General features: G+C 39.8%; 1 protein-coding gene across 1 annotated transcript in view; it reads left to right on the plus strand.

The window, feature by feature from the left end:
- Window positions 1–13375, plus strand: part of LOC109482297 (myomegalin-like) — an 81493-nt gene that overhangs the window by 41263 nt on the left and 26855 nt on the right. Inside the window, exons 13-25 of the mRNA XM_019784981.1 lie at window positions 192–383; window positions 781–918; window positions 1439–1513; window positions 2303–2440; window positions 2969–3052; window positions 3741–3836; window positions 4400–4504; window positions 5231–5326; window positions 6429–6524; window positions 7080–7175; window positions 8187–8304; window positions 9281–9401; window positions 10259–10334. Coding sequence (XP_019640540.1) covers window positions 192–383; window positions 781–918; window positions 1439–1513; window positions 2303–2440; window positions 2969–3052; window positions 3741–3836; window positions 4400–4504; window positions 5231–5326; window positions 6429–6524; window positions 7080–7175; window positions 8187–8304; window positions 9281–9401; window positions 10259–10334 — 1431 coding nt within the window. The remainder of the gene's footprint in view (window positions 1–191; window positions 384–780; window positions 919–1438; window positions 1514–2302; window positions 2441–2968; window positions 3053–3740; window positions 3837–4399; window positions 4505–5230; window positions 5327–6428; window positions 6525–7079; window positions 7176–8186; window positions 8305–9280; window positions 9402–10258; window positions 10335–13375) is intronic.

Below are 13375 nucleotides of genomic sequence, written 5' to 3' on the forward strand. Positions count from 1 at the left end.
AAATGGACATGTTCGCGGAACTATATTTCATTTGCTGTGGTGCAGCAAAAAATAGGTGATAGGTTCTCAATATAGAAGTGACCGTGAAAACTGCAAATATATATTAAGTGCCACAAAAAATCATGATTTTGTAGTCTTGAATTCAATGACCACAGACACAAAGTTTGACATAAATATTGGTGCCCCCACAGCGATTAAAGAAGGGCCTGAGAAAAAAGGAGCAGGAGATAGACCAGCTCCAGCAGGCAGCCCAGGAGGCGGACGACCAGGCAGACGAGGCCCTCAGGGACAAGGACAGGCAGCTCCGAGACCTGCAGAAGCAGCTGAAGGACTCCAAGTCAAAAGCAAACTCAGATCGAGAGAACCTAACCCAACAACACAAGGTAAAGCCCCTGTCACACATTCAGAACCTTCCCCTACCACCAACCAACCAAGATTGGCTGAAGTTTAGACTTGAAGCAGGATTTAGGCTACAGCAACTCAATTCAGGCTTTGTAACTCTTTAACTAGGTGTCATTACATGACAGAAGTATTGTTATGGGTGGCCCTGTTTATGCTAGGTTTGTAATGGTAGGGTTCCTAATTGAGTGGGCAGAGATTGTGTTCACGTGATTGACAGGGTTTTGACCCAGTATTCCTTGGGTTCAAGGATGTGGTTACTAAGAATGTATGAAACATAAGGTTTATCATACAATTGTATGAGTAATGCATTTAGTGATATAATTTGTTAGAAAAAATTACATGCTGTATGTCATTGTCTACTTGCACACTTATTTGCAGACCCAGTTGGAGGAAACACAGCGACAACTACAGAGCAAAGAGCAGATCATCCAGAGATTGTCGGCCAGCATCCAGGAGAAGGACAGGGTCATCCAGGAGTACATGCAGATGGCTCAGGAACAGGAGAACTCACGGGATGTAAGTACAGGGCAAGGGTTAGAGGTCATTGTGGGTCAAGGGTCAGAGGTTATCTCATGGGATGTAAATATAGATCAATGTTTAGGGGTTAAAGGAGTTCAATGGTTAGGGTTTATAATAGGTCAAGGGTTAGAGGTTATGGTGGGTCATCCAGGAGTACATGCAGATGAACAGGAGAGCATCATTCCCATTTTTAGAACCAATAGGAGCCCAGGATTCTTTATAACTATCACTAATAGAAAGATTGGTCACTGTGGAAACCAGTCATCACAACCTCCAAGACTGTGGTAACAGACAGTTCTCAGTAATTGGTCCATGTTAGCATAAAAATAAGTAACTCAAATCAGCAGGATTCAAATATTCTCAGTGTCCCTCCTGACTTAGAGGTGTTGGCCATCAAGCTAGAAGTAACTAGTTCTAGGGGCCTGACCAGTAGAATGTATCACGGCTAGAAGCCTGATGTAGTCAGGCTAGGTAAATATTATAGTAATGTCTACATGTTTCACTTCTTGCCCTCCAGCCCTACTCAGAGAACAAGGACAGCATCATCCAGCGTCTGAGAGAGAGGCTAAAGGAGAGGGACAAGGCTGTGGAGGTGTGAACTGTTAGCAGGGTTCCTCGCATGGGCAACAACTGAAAAATGCTTTAAGGGCTTGAAAATGCTTGGGGAAATTAACTTTCCTTTCCCACTCATGCAGTCTTTTGTGCAAAAATGATTGAAAATGGTAGCCATAGAAATTTCTAAAGATTAAGAGTAAGAATTGAATAAGTTTATCATATTCCCAGGCGGAATCATTTTAAATATACAAATGTATACTAAGTCTTGTACTTTCAATTGTAGACTACAAATGTATATGGTATTTTAGAATGTCCGAGAAGTGAATAAAGTTGCATCTTGATAAAGAAGCTTATGCTGAAAAAATAATCTAATTATCTGCTAATTGATTGACAGCACCTGTCTGTTGCACAGTCTTCTAGGCCACACCAATTTAATTTGTTGGTTCTGGGATTTGCCTCTTCATTTTTTTCTATAAAAAAGATTCTGGTTCAACTCAACTCAAATATGCCCATATTTTGCCCCCAACAGTTGAGGAAAGTCCTTTTCTTCCTAGTTTCTACAGTTTTTCCATCTATTAATGTGGTGATTTGATTAAAAGTTTAAAATTCATTGTTTAAATATTAACCCAGCCCTTTGTTTGACATCATGGCTCCTATCATAGCATTTGGGACTATCAATAGGATGCCAAGACTTGTTTTTTTTTCCCCTTGTCGCTTCATTTTTTCCTGAAAAAAATCTGAGAACCAACAAAATTAAATTGGTGTGGCCTTAAATAAATCTGAAATTTAGATCAACTGTAGAGCCCTGTTGATTCATGTTTCCCAGGATGCAATAGAGGAGAAGTTCCGCACGTTGGAAGCGAAAGAAAACGAGCTGCGTCACCTGCGGGTCAGCCTGCGGGAACGGGAGAGGGAGCTGGAGCGAGCCAACTCTCTCCTCGCTGGCAACGAGGAAACCATCAATGTAGGTCCAGCTGAATACACTACACAGTATGAATATATCCTGAGCAAAACGCCTTTTACTTGTTTTCTTTTGTTACTGTAAGTGCATTGAATTTTTTGCAGTGGTTTTATTTTTTGGCAGGAGGGAAAAGGAGGTTTTCAATGTGTTTTGAATTCACAGTTGAAACAATTATGTTGCACCGTAGTGATACAAGTTGTGTTGTCATGAGTTTGCTGTGGAAAGGTTATTGTGAGAATATAACTGCCACATACGTTTCTGCTTTTGTAGTTTACAGTATTTCTCAAAATTCAATTTTTCTTACTGAAAGCATTAGATGACTTTTGATTGTGAATTTCAATTGGACACAATGTAGAATTGAATTTTTAAAGGATTTGAATGTACTGAATTAGCAAACAGACATTAAGAAATATTGGTCGCTGTTTTACGCTTTGGAAATACCCAACCCGCTACCATTGTAAGTTTGCTATGTACTATTAGTTTTAAATCTTGTTGAAGGTCTCTTAAAAATCTAAACCTCTCCTTTCCCAGAACCTGGATGGTATAATCAAAGAGAAGGATGTGGAACTGAGACAACTTCTGAACCAACTCAAGAGCCAGCAACGCACCAATGCTGTAAGTTTGCTTGGAAGTATTGGTTTTGGGTGGCACTGATGTAGGGGCAGTTTGCTTGTATCTTGTCCTCCGTAGCAAGGATTTTTAGTGAGTGGTCAGAATTTTTAGTTGACCATCTAGTATGTCCTGGGTGGTAGGATGTGGTATGGAGGTCACCAGGAATGTGTACTGTGTAATCATGGTATTAAAAATAAACTGTGGTGTAATACCAGACTAAGTTACGTCATACAATGTCACACAGTGTTCAGTTGGGCATTGGATTAAACATTTACATGCTTCAGACAGCAATGCTGTCTTTTTACCTCCATGAAAAATAGAGGTATTGTCATTGGCATGTCTGTCTGTGTGTCTGTTTGTGTGTTTGTGTTTCTGCACATTTGTAGGACAGCATAACTTCAGAACGCCTTTATGGATTGTAATGATATTTGGTAGGTCGTAGGAAGACAAAGGTCAAATATGGGCCTCCTGGTGGCTGACCTTGGTACTGCAACAGAACTTCATTTTTTTATCTTTTGACCTGAACATGCTAAGGTCTTGGATTTTTGGTGACAGATAGCTTTTCCTGTCAGGAATAAGTGGTGTGGGTTTTGTTCCCCTAGCAGCTTAATAGGATTAAAGTTCTGTGTGAATGTCACAGAAAAAGTCCAGGCATTAACGTTTTCCAATCCTCTGTCCTATGGACACACAGGCCACAGCCGAGGAACATGCCAGAGCCCTGTTGGAGAAAGAAGCTCTGATAGAACAGCTACAGCAGGCCCTCAGCAGTAGGGACAAGGACATTAAGGTTGGGAGAACTTAACCATTTACATGTAGATGATATTGGACTTTATAAACTCTGGCCATCTCTGCGCACATTTTCTTGAATTTAGCTGCACTTCGGTAAAAGTTCTTTTTGATGTTGATGTAGTGCAGTTGAATTCAATTATAAAATGTGCTCTGATGTTATGGAGTTTTGCTTGTTGTACATGTACTTGCATAAGCCTATTACCAGATACATGTACATACAATCGTTCGGATGACCAACCCTGTCCTGGGCAGTCACTCTTTCTCAGCAGCAATTTTTGCTTAGTTTCTTGAGTGCCTGCTACTGACAGGTTTAAGGTGTAATACTAATGATACTAGTGTAATACTAATGATACAACGTTTGATTTTTTGTTGGGAAGAAATCACAAAGACACAGAATGCAAATTTACAAAGGTATAAACCCCAAAACAAATTTGGAAGTTAGTATCTGCAAGAATGATAAGTAAAACATTTAATAGTAGTAGTAGTAGTATACTAGATACAGGATTACTGTAAGCAAAACGCTAATAATAATTTGCCCCCCTCCCCACTTTTGAACTGTAGAAGTTGAGCCAGTCTCTACAGAGCAGTCCCCAGTCCAAACCCAGAGTGGATGCCATGATACAGGAGCTCAAAGACAAGCTGGATGAGAGGGACAGAATGTTACAGGTAGGGCAAAGATTTCTTTCAAACTTAGGAAAAATTGTTCTGATGATAATAGTTATGTTTACCGAAGGAAAACATTTTGTTTTTACTCGGTTTCTTCCTCCTCTTCTGCTCCAAACACTAATCTCTTACCTGACCAATGACATGATTTGTTGACGTCTGTCACCATGGTGACTGGTGTTGGGTTACATAATGTTGCAATTTCATGGTCTGCTCTGCTCCTGTCACCATATACTAGTAGTACATATGTATGTGAATGTGTTTGAGTAAAAATTAACAGGGCAGACCATGTCCAAAGGTAAACATTATGCATTTGCTTTGCAAATGTTACTTCTCTAGTCATATTTTGTATTGGGGGAAAGGGTTTGAAGTCAGTGATTGGATTCTGTATTACAATACAGCAGTATAAAACACACATTTGCAGTTGAATGATTTCGTAGTAAGTGAAAATTGAAATCACCGCAAAAGTTTTTGCATTAACAGTTATTTCCTGCTACCGTGAGCAAAACATAGAAAAACCTTACTGTGAATATTAATTAAGAAGGTAGAAAAACTTTCTATTAAACATCTTGGCTGATTCTTGCTGTACACTTCCTCTAATGATAAAAATAATTTTATGCAACAGTAAGTTTTGAAGGAAGTTTGTCACATGTGTATGCTTCTTTAGTTAATTTGCTAACTAGTTAACAATATTACTAACCAGGTTAACTAACCTTTCCCACTCACCAGGAGGTTATGGAGGAGAGACGTAGAGCGTCGTCAGATGGCCACGCCCACACGCAAAGGCTTCTGGGTACTATCAAAGACAAAGATAACATGCTAAAGGTACGGAGATCTGGGTCAAGAGAACCAAATCTTTCAACCAAGCTTTTAATTTTTCCCTCTTAAAGAAGCATATTTTCTGTATGAAAGGCATCCAATGCAATTTTAAGGGAGCAAAACAAAAAATATTCTAGATGAGGAAATCTGTCTGGCATTGACATTTACTGCCATTTCTTAGCACATTTTTGTCATTATTTCATACTCGAGGCATTTGAAATAGGTCAAAACCAAGCTATGTGAGGAGTCCCTTTATTTTTAGGTACCACCAATAAACAGCTAGAACCAGCCTATGATGAACAATCGACCGTATTGCATTTTTGCCCCACAGAAATCAGGATGGGGTCGATTCAACTTACTACACTTAAAAAATGAGCAGCAAATTGACTTTGTAAATGCAGTGTTACTGCCCCAAAGTCACTTTGTGTGCCTTTAAAATTTTTGTTCCTTTGTGTCAAAATGTAATCAAAACCGTACACACAGTGTGGGGACACAAATGTTGCATAAAAAGAAGTATAATTGTAACTCACTTGTTTCCATGTATCGGATTTCTTTTGCAGCGTAAGCTTGATTCTTCTAAGTCTGTAAAGTGGTGCACTTGAGTGGGCTCTTTGCCACATGTCCTAGTTTATACCATTTTTGTTGTGGGGGTGTAAAATGCTAACCCTAATTTCTTCGAGCAGTGAAATGGTATAATATAGCACAGAATTGACAGAAATATTGCATACACATTCATGTAATATGGAATTCTTACCACAAATATTCTTAAAATACATATTTACACACATGTATGAGCCAAGGGGTATGGAAAAAAATTGGTTATCCCCATCTAAAATGGTTTGACCCATATCTTTAACAACAGCAAATGTTTGCCCCCGTTTTGTTAACATGTCTATGGGGAGGATTTCTTTTGCATTCTCTTGTTTACAAGTAAGATCAATAATAGCTGTTACAGTTCTTTGTGGTGTATAGTTTTGTATGAAAGAGAATTGATATTTTTATACACGAACATTATGCATGTGCTTTGACGTAAAGAGTAATATTTTTTCTTTGTTGTGGAAAAGGATCACTAAAAATAGATTTTTCTGTTGTTTGCGCTCCACAAAAGGAGGCCAATGAGAGATACAACCAAGTGGTGTCTGAGAAAAATGGAGAAATCCAAAAACTTCAGCAGAGACTCAACAACAGAGAAGCGGAACTCCAGGTGAGAAATCTTCTATTTTAGCCCCCTCCATTTTATGTTGGGTTTAAAACCAAGCAGATGTCAGGAGGGAAAGACTGGCCAAATGAACCAAGAAGTGACGCAATTCTTGACCACACTTTTCCAATTATGAACTATTACAAGATATCTCTTCTCCATTAAAAATAGCTCACATTTACAATTGTGCATCTACACATGTAAGTCCAGTGAGTCTTACTAGCATTAGTCCAATTCAAGTCACTAAGGTTACCAATCATCATCAGCTATTCCCATCTCCCATTCAGATTTTTAAAAGCATTTCAGACTTCTTACATCTATACATGGTGTTAAAAACATACAAACTGTACTTTTGTTTCCTCAACCTAAAAAAAATATATCCTTTTTCTATATGGTATGAAAAGTAACTTAGATAGCACAAATTTTTTTGGAATTTCACAGGATTTGTGCAAATGGTTAGGCACCCCTGTTCAAGATATTTAATTTCAAGCTGTTGTCACAAGTGAGAAGTAAGTAAGAAATGTTTCTAACATGTGCATTTTTATTCCACACTGTCTTCAGAGCCTGACCAGTGCTCGAGACTGGACAGAACAGGAGCAGAATAAACTGCTGGAGAAGATGAGGGCTGCTCTCAGTGATAAAGACAGGACCATCGAGGTAGAGATACTTCCGAACAGAGAATGTCACTCATGGAAAAGTTTTCAAAAACGTTCTACCATGTGCTAACAGGATAGTCATTGTTATAGAAGTAAACTAGAGAAGTATAATGTTTACCTTCGGACATGGTCTGCTCTGTTAATTCTTACTCAAACACATTCACATACATGTACTACTAGTACATGGTGACAGGAGCAGAGCAGACCGTGAAATTGCAACATTATGTAACCCAACACCAGTCACCATGGTGACAGACGTCAACAAATCATGTCATTGGTCAGGTCATACATGTACACTGTTTGGAGAAGAAGAAGAAGGGGAAAAACTGAGCAAAAACAATGTTTTCCTTCGGTAAACATAAAAACAGGACTTAATACAAGTTCAAGTTCTTGAGTGGCAAAAATGAGCAGACACAAGATCAAGAAAGTTGTGGTTTGCTTCTTGGCATTCCTGGCAAGATGCCGTGTCTTTGGAAAAAGAACTTTACACAACTTCCCTCACTCCATCCAAGTGTAAAATGGGTACCTACCTTTGGTTGGGGAGGTAAAAGGTGGTGGAGGAGATTGATGGGCTCCACCTTCCAATACCGTGTCCTAGACAACAGTGGATTAACAACCCACTGTCCCTACAAATGTACAGCATCAAAAAGGCTGTGGGACTACCTTTACCTTTTTATGTTTCCCGAAGGAAAACATATTGTTTTTGCATAGTTTCTTCCTCTTCTTCTTCTTCTCCAAACAATGACCTAACCAATGGCATGATTTGTTGATGTCTGTCACCATGGTGACTGGTGTTGCAATTTCATGGTCTGCTCTGCTCCTGTCACCATATACTAGTACATGTATGGGAATGTGTTTGAGTAAGAATTAGCAGAGCAGACCATGTCCGAAGGTAACCATTATGCATTTGCTTTGCAAATGTTACTTTTCTAGTTTTTACCTTGTATTTTTCAGATGTTGGCCCAGTATGCCCAGTTGTATGATAATAATTATGTTGTTACTTTTTTCACAGACCTTAGTGGAAAATGCGAGGGAAAAGGACAAGCTGTTGTCGCAGCTGCAGATGTCTGGTCCCTCGCACCTGGCAGACACGGTCAGACAGCTGAAGGATGACATCAGGAAGAAAGACGGTGAGATGGTGTTCTGTTCTTTGTTTTCACTTAGCTTTGAGTGCTGGAAAGGCCAAGGAAAAACTTTAAAATTTATGTTTCCAAATTCCAGACTGACACTACCAAAAACTGCCAACCCAAGGTTTTATCTGACTTCTAAATTTCAAACCTGAAAAATTTTCAAAGGTATTTTTTTAGAAAATTGAGTAAAATATTTGTGCCTTGCCCACACGTACAAGCAGCTTATTAACCTTATTTTTTTAGGACTGAAATGAAAAAAATAACATTTATTTTCCTAGCCCTAATGCTTCTTTGAATGGCAATGGTCAGTGTTTATTATACATGTATCTTAATACATGAATCTGATAGTATACAATCACTTCACTGTTACAAACTAGTATAAATCTCAATCTTTCCATAGATACTATTATATGTATGGCTAATTTTTTTGAAAGTCATGGAAAATTTGATTCAATTTAGCTAGCCATCTTAGACCTTGAAAGTCCATTTGAGATACTTTCTCCGAGCTGTGATGCCATGTTTGTGAAATATTTGTTCCAGTGGTCGAAATACTTTTTTTCAGTGTTCTGCAATATTGCAGAAGAGTCAAAATTTTGTTCTGCAATTTGGAAATACTTTCTGCAAATACACAAGCCTCTATACTACAATCTTGCAGGTTTATAAGCATGAACTATTGATTGATAATATATTATGCAAATTAGTGAAGACAAATTTTTGGAAGTCCAAAAGGAAACAAAAGATAAACAAATCAAGACAAGGTTGATGCAAATTAGTGAAGAAGCTCCTGTTGTTTCAGAACAGGAGCTTAAGTGTTGTCTGTCCTTGGGGCCAAGAGCACCAAATCCCAAGTGCCAATTTTTCCTGCTGCAAAATTGCCGATTGTATAAATTTTTCTTCTGCAATCTTGAAAATCTATCTGCAGATTGCAGACTGCAGACAGGTATTTCGAACACTGATTTGTTCCCTTCCCCGACAGAACTGATTGACCGTCTGCAGTCGTCCAGTACGTCGGGCTACGTGTCCACTGAGGATGACCCTTACGTCCAGTCCCTCCGCAAGGAGCTGGCCAGTAAAGCCAGGCTTCTGTCAGAGACCACGTGAGTGATAGATAATTTGGTGGTATTTCTAACCCTGTAATGTTACAAATGTACATGTACAATGTACATGTATATGTTTACTACTGGGATGGAAGTATCGTTTTTGGTCATGTTGGTTGATGGTCCGTGTTTTTGTGTTGAGTCTGGAAGCTGGGGAATTTAGTGATGGATAATTTGGTGGTATTTCTAACCCTGTAATGTTATATGTTTACTTCTGGGACAGAAGTATTGTTTTTGGTCATGTTGGTTGATAGTTTGTGTGTTTGTGTTGAGTCTGAAAGCTGGGGAATTTGGTCATTTGAGGTTGAGTTTTACTGGTGGTACAAAATGTATTTCTAACCCTGTAATGTTATATGTTTACTTACAAATGTATGGGACGGAAGTATTGTGTTTGGTTTGGTTTGTTTGTGTTGAGTCTGTTAGCTGGGGAATTAGTCATTTGAAGCTGAGTTTCACTGGAGCAATGGGGACATGAACTTGATGTGCCCTTGGGGCCAAAATGTGGTTTGGGATGGCCAGGAATGTTAGACATTGAAAAATTGACTTGCAATCATTGTAGAAAGTCACAATTGTAAGAGTTGTCAAAGTGCTGTAATTCTATTTGGTATTTCTCTCTGATCATTTAGTAGAGTACCAAAACATTCACGGATACCCAATATAATTCTGCAGGTCTAAAATCTCAAATTTCTTGTTGCTACATAGTGTTTTGTGTTCTGTCTATGAACCTTATATTTTTATATTAACAGTTAGAAGTAAAAAGTAATCTTATTTTTCATTAGTATGAAAGTTCTAATTTCCTATTTCCCTCATTTTTATTGCTGTTCCTTCAATTGTTTTGCCTCCCTCTTGCTTTCCAGTGCTGCTCTGCAGTCCTTGCGGGACCAGAAGCCAGCCCAGGGGGACCTCCAGCAGCAGATGGCACAGCAGGCACAGGTAAATGTTGTGGGATTCAAAAGTAAACATACTGAAATACAGGAAATTAAGTAAATAAGTTCTCAATGTTTTTCATAATACATTGAGCTGTGTGGTCGTTGGGTGGTCCAAGAAATACAGTCTACCTTTTGTTGCCAATTTTTGTTTTTCTATCTGCTGTAACTCTGAAGTTTTTTTTCCAGACAGAAATTGTATATCTCACAGCTTAGGCCACACCAATTTAATTCGTTGGTTGTCGGATTTGCCTCTTCTTTTTTTTCTGATTTGCAAAAAGAAAAAAGATTCTGGTTCTGAATCAACTAAAAAATGCTCATATTTTGCTCCCAACATTTGAGGAAAGTCCTTTTCTTCCTAGTTTCTACAGTTTTTCCTTCTATCAATGCAGTGGTTTGATTAAAAGTTCAAAATTCGTTGTTTAAATATTACCACAGCCTTTTGTGTTGACTTCGTAGCATTTGGGGCTATGATAGGATGCCTAGACCTGTTATTTTTTTTCCGCCCTGTCGCTTCGTATTTTTTCTGAAAGTATCCTAGAACCAACAGATCAAATTGGCATGGCCTTACATTCATTTGGAAGAATTTTGTATGACAGATTCAACATTGTTTTAACTGCAGTACATGTACAATGTAATTGGCATCTTTCAGGCTCAATGTGTTGTGGTAAAATGATTTTTTTGAAGTGTGAACTTCAGGATGTAGTTGAACTTGAAAACTCGCTGAACTTCAAGATTAGCCCTTGACATTGTTGTTGACCTCTAGATTATTTACACCTGTCGGGTCAACAACAAGCAAGCTTTCTTGATGTGATTGTTGTTTCTCTAATACTGTAAATGCAGTGGTTTTATTTCTCAGTATGAGATGGTTTTTGCAGTATCTGAATTTTCACTGTTGATACAATTCTGTAGTGTACACAAAATGCGCAATTGCCATTTTATGATTTTGCAGTAAGGGGTCACCACTAAAATAAAAGTTAAACCATTGCAAAAATTTCTGTATTAACAGTATTGTAAGTGGGTGTACCAATGTAGTTGTTCCTGTTCTACATGTATGATATGGTTGTTTGACTTGTTTAATGGACAACAAGCAACCACCCATGGCCCTCTGACAGTGAATGTAGCAATATATAATAATTAGGCTCATTTGGGGGTTTTGAAAATATGCCATCACAACGTCCACAAGAGAAAATAAAGACTGTGTCATTTCTACAGTTTCATTGAAAATTTCTGTCCAATGGAAATAGTGTTTATAAGATAAATTGTGCATTTTGTACAAGTTGATCCAAGGCTTGAATTTGAAAGATGGGGATTGTTGGATATCTCGTTTCCCGTCGGCTGAACAGACAATCACGTGACCCCTACCCTGATACTAATTATTCCGCCCCTTTACCCTCTGACCCTTCCTCCCTAACCCTCGTAAGGGTCATTCGTGGCTCAACCTTTCTCTGTACGGTCACATTTGTTTGGCTCCCGATCACATTTGTCCCAAGCGTGTGTAGTTACAATTTCCCCTCGGCTTCTTCCGCTGGTCACTGGATTACTTCACCTTGTACTTCTGCTCGTGTGGATTCCCGTCTCTCTGACTGTTCCTTTGTGTAGACGTTCGCGTTCCACGTAAGTTGATTATTCCGCCATGGATCTTGACCTCTACACCAGAACTACCTCCGTTATGTGCGTCCAGCGGCTAGCTCAACTGGTTTCTGCGCGCCCCTGTGCTACAGTTTCGTCGCGTTTCTTCACATCGATCGTCTGTTCCAAGGATTTTGCGCCAAGTCTCCATCGCCTCGGCAGACCGGACCACCTCGAGCTCGGACCCCACTGGCTACCCCCGCCCGCCTGACGATGGAAGTTCTGTAGCAGGTTTTCCCCTCTCCTTTCCATGTTCCCCCCGTTGTCTGTATTTTGTTGGCCTTTGTTGTCTTCTCGTTTATGTACTATCGTAACCGGTTTTATAATACTACTGCTTATTTTTACCACAGGAGGTTGCTGCATCATGGGCGTTCATAGATCTCTTTGCGTGTGGTCCTGCATGTGTACTACTCTAGTAACGCTTCTAATTTCCTTGCTTTTTCCTAGTTTGCGCTCTGGCTATTTACACATTCTTCCTTCAACAGAGACGTTCCCACCACGAGGTGTCACTCGAGGACAGCGCACTTCCTCACCTCCTGCTGTGTTAATGACAGCCAGGCTATACCCTCTTCCTGCCTGTTACAGTTGACCGCCTAGCCTTTTCTCTTCCAGACCGACCACCCGTGGGAACGTTGTGATGTTATGAACGTAATATCCCCTTCCACCCCAAACACTCTAGCCTGGAATCTATCCGTGAACACTGTGTCTCCGCTCCGTTCCTCCGCTCTGCCTTCAGGATTCCAGGCTATTACCTCGTGATTGACCAACAAACTTCCTGACTTTCTTCCCGTATATAGTACCCATCCTTGATCGGTTACAACCTCCTCGTTTTGTTTGTTTTGTTTTGATAGACTGGTTGGCTAGGTCAGTTATTAATGTGCTAACTGCCCTACTCCCACGTGATGCACAGTTTTCTACACTCACTCTTCCAGCATTTGTTGTCTGATGATCTCTGATGGGCTGTCCTGACTGTTTGATTGGTTTCTCACTACATGTCTGGTGCGTCCACGTTGTATATGATCCTTACCTCGGACCCTACCTCTCATGTCCTCACCTCGCCTTGTTTTTCCGTCCCATCCACCCCCACCCGACCCCCGACCCTGTTCCCCCTACTAGCCAACTCCCACCCTAGATCTTGACATGTGCACATGACTCACCCCCCCTTCATACACATATGCTAGTACATGTAGTAGTAGCAAGTCGTTCTTGTGTTTGTACACTCTTGTTTTTGCATTGAACGCATTGATCTCATCGTTTTTTCAATTTCGTAGACGCAGTTGTGCCGAATTACTCCACGTATTAATTATGTTTCTCCCTTTTACGACTAGTCTGCTGCACACGGAGGAACTAATGCTCCCCCTTTTGCGAATAGTACATAGTGACGTGATGTCCTTCCGGTCGCCGACAAGACAGTTG

The sequence above is a fragment of the Branchiostoma belcheri genome, unplaced genomic scaffold, assembly GCF_001625305.1.
Source record: "Branchiostoma belcheri isolate BF01 breed outbred unplaced genomic scaffold, Haploidv18h27 scaffold6, whole genome shotgun sequence".
Taxonomy (NCBI): Eukaryota; Metazoa; Chordata; class Leptocardii; order Amphioxiformes; family Branchiostomatidae; genus Branchiostoma; species Branchiostoma belcheri.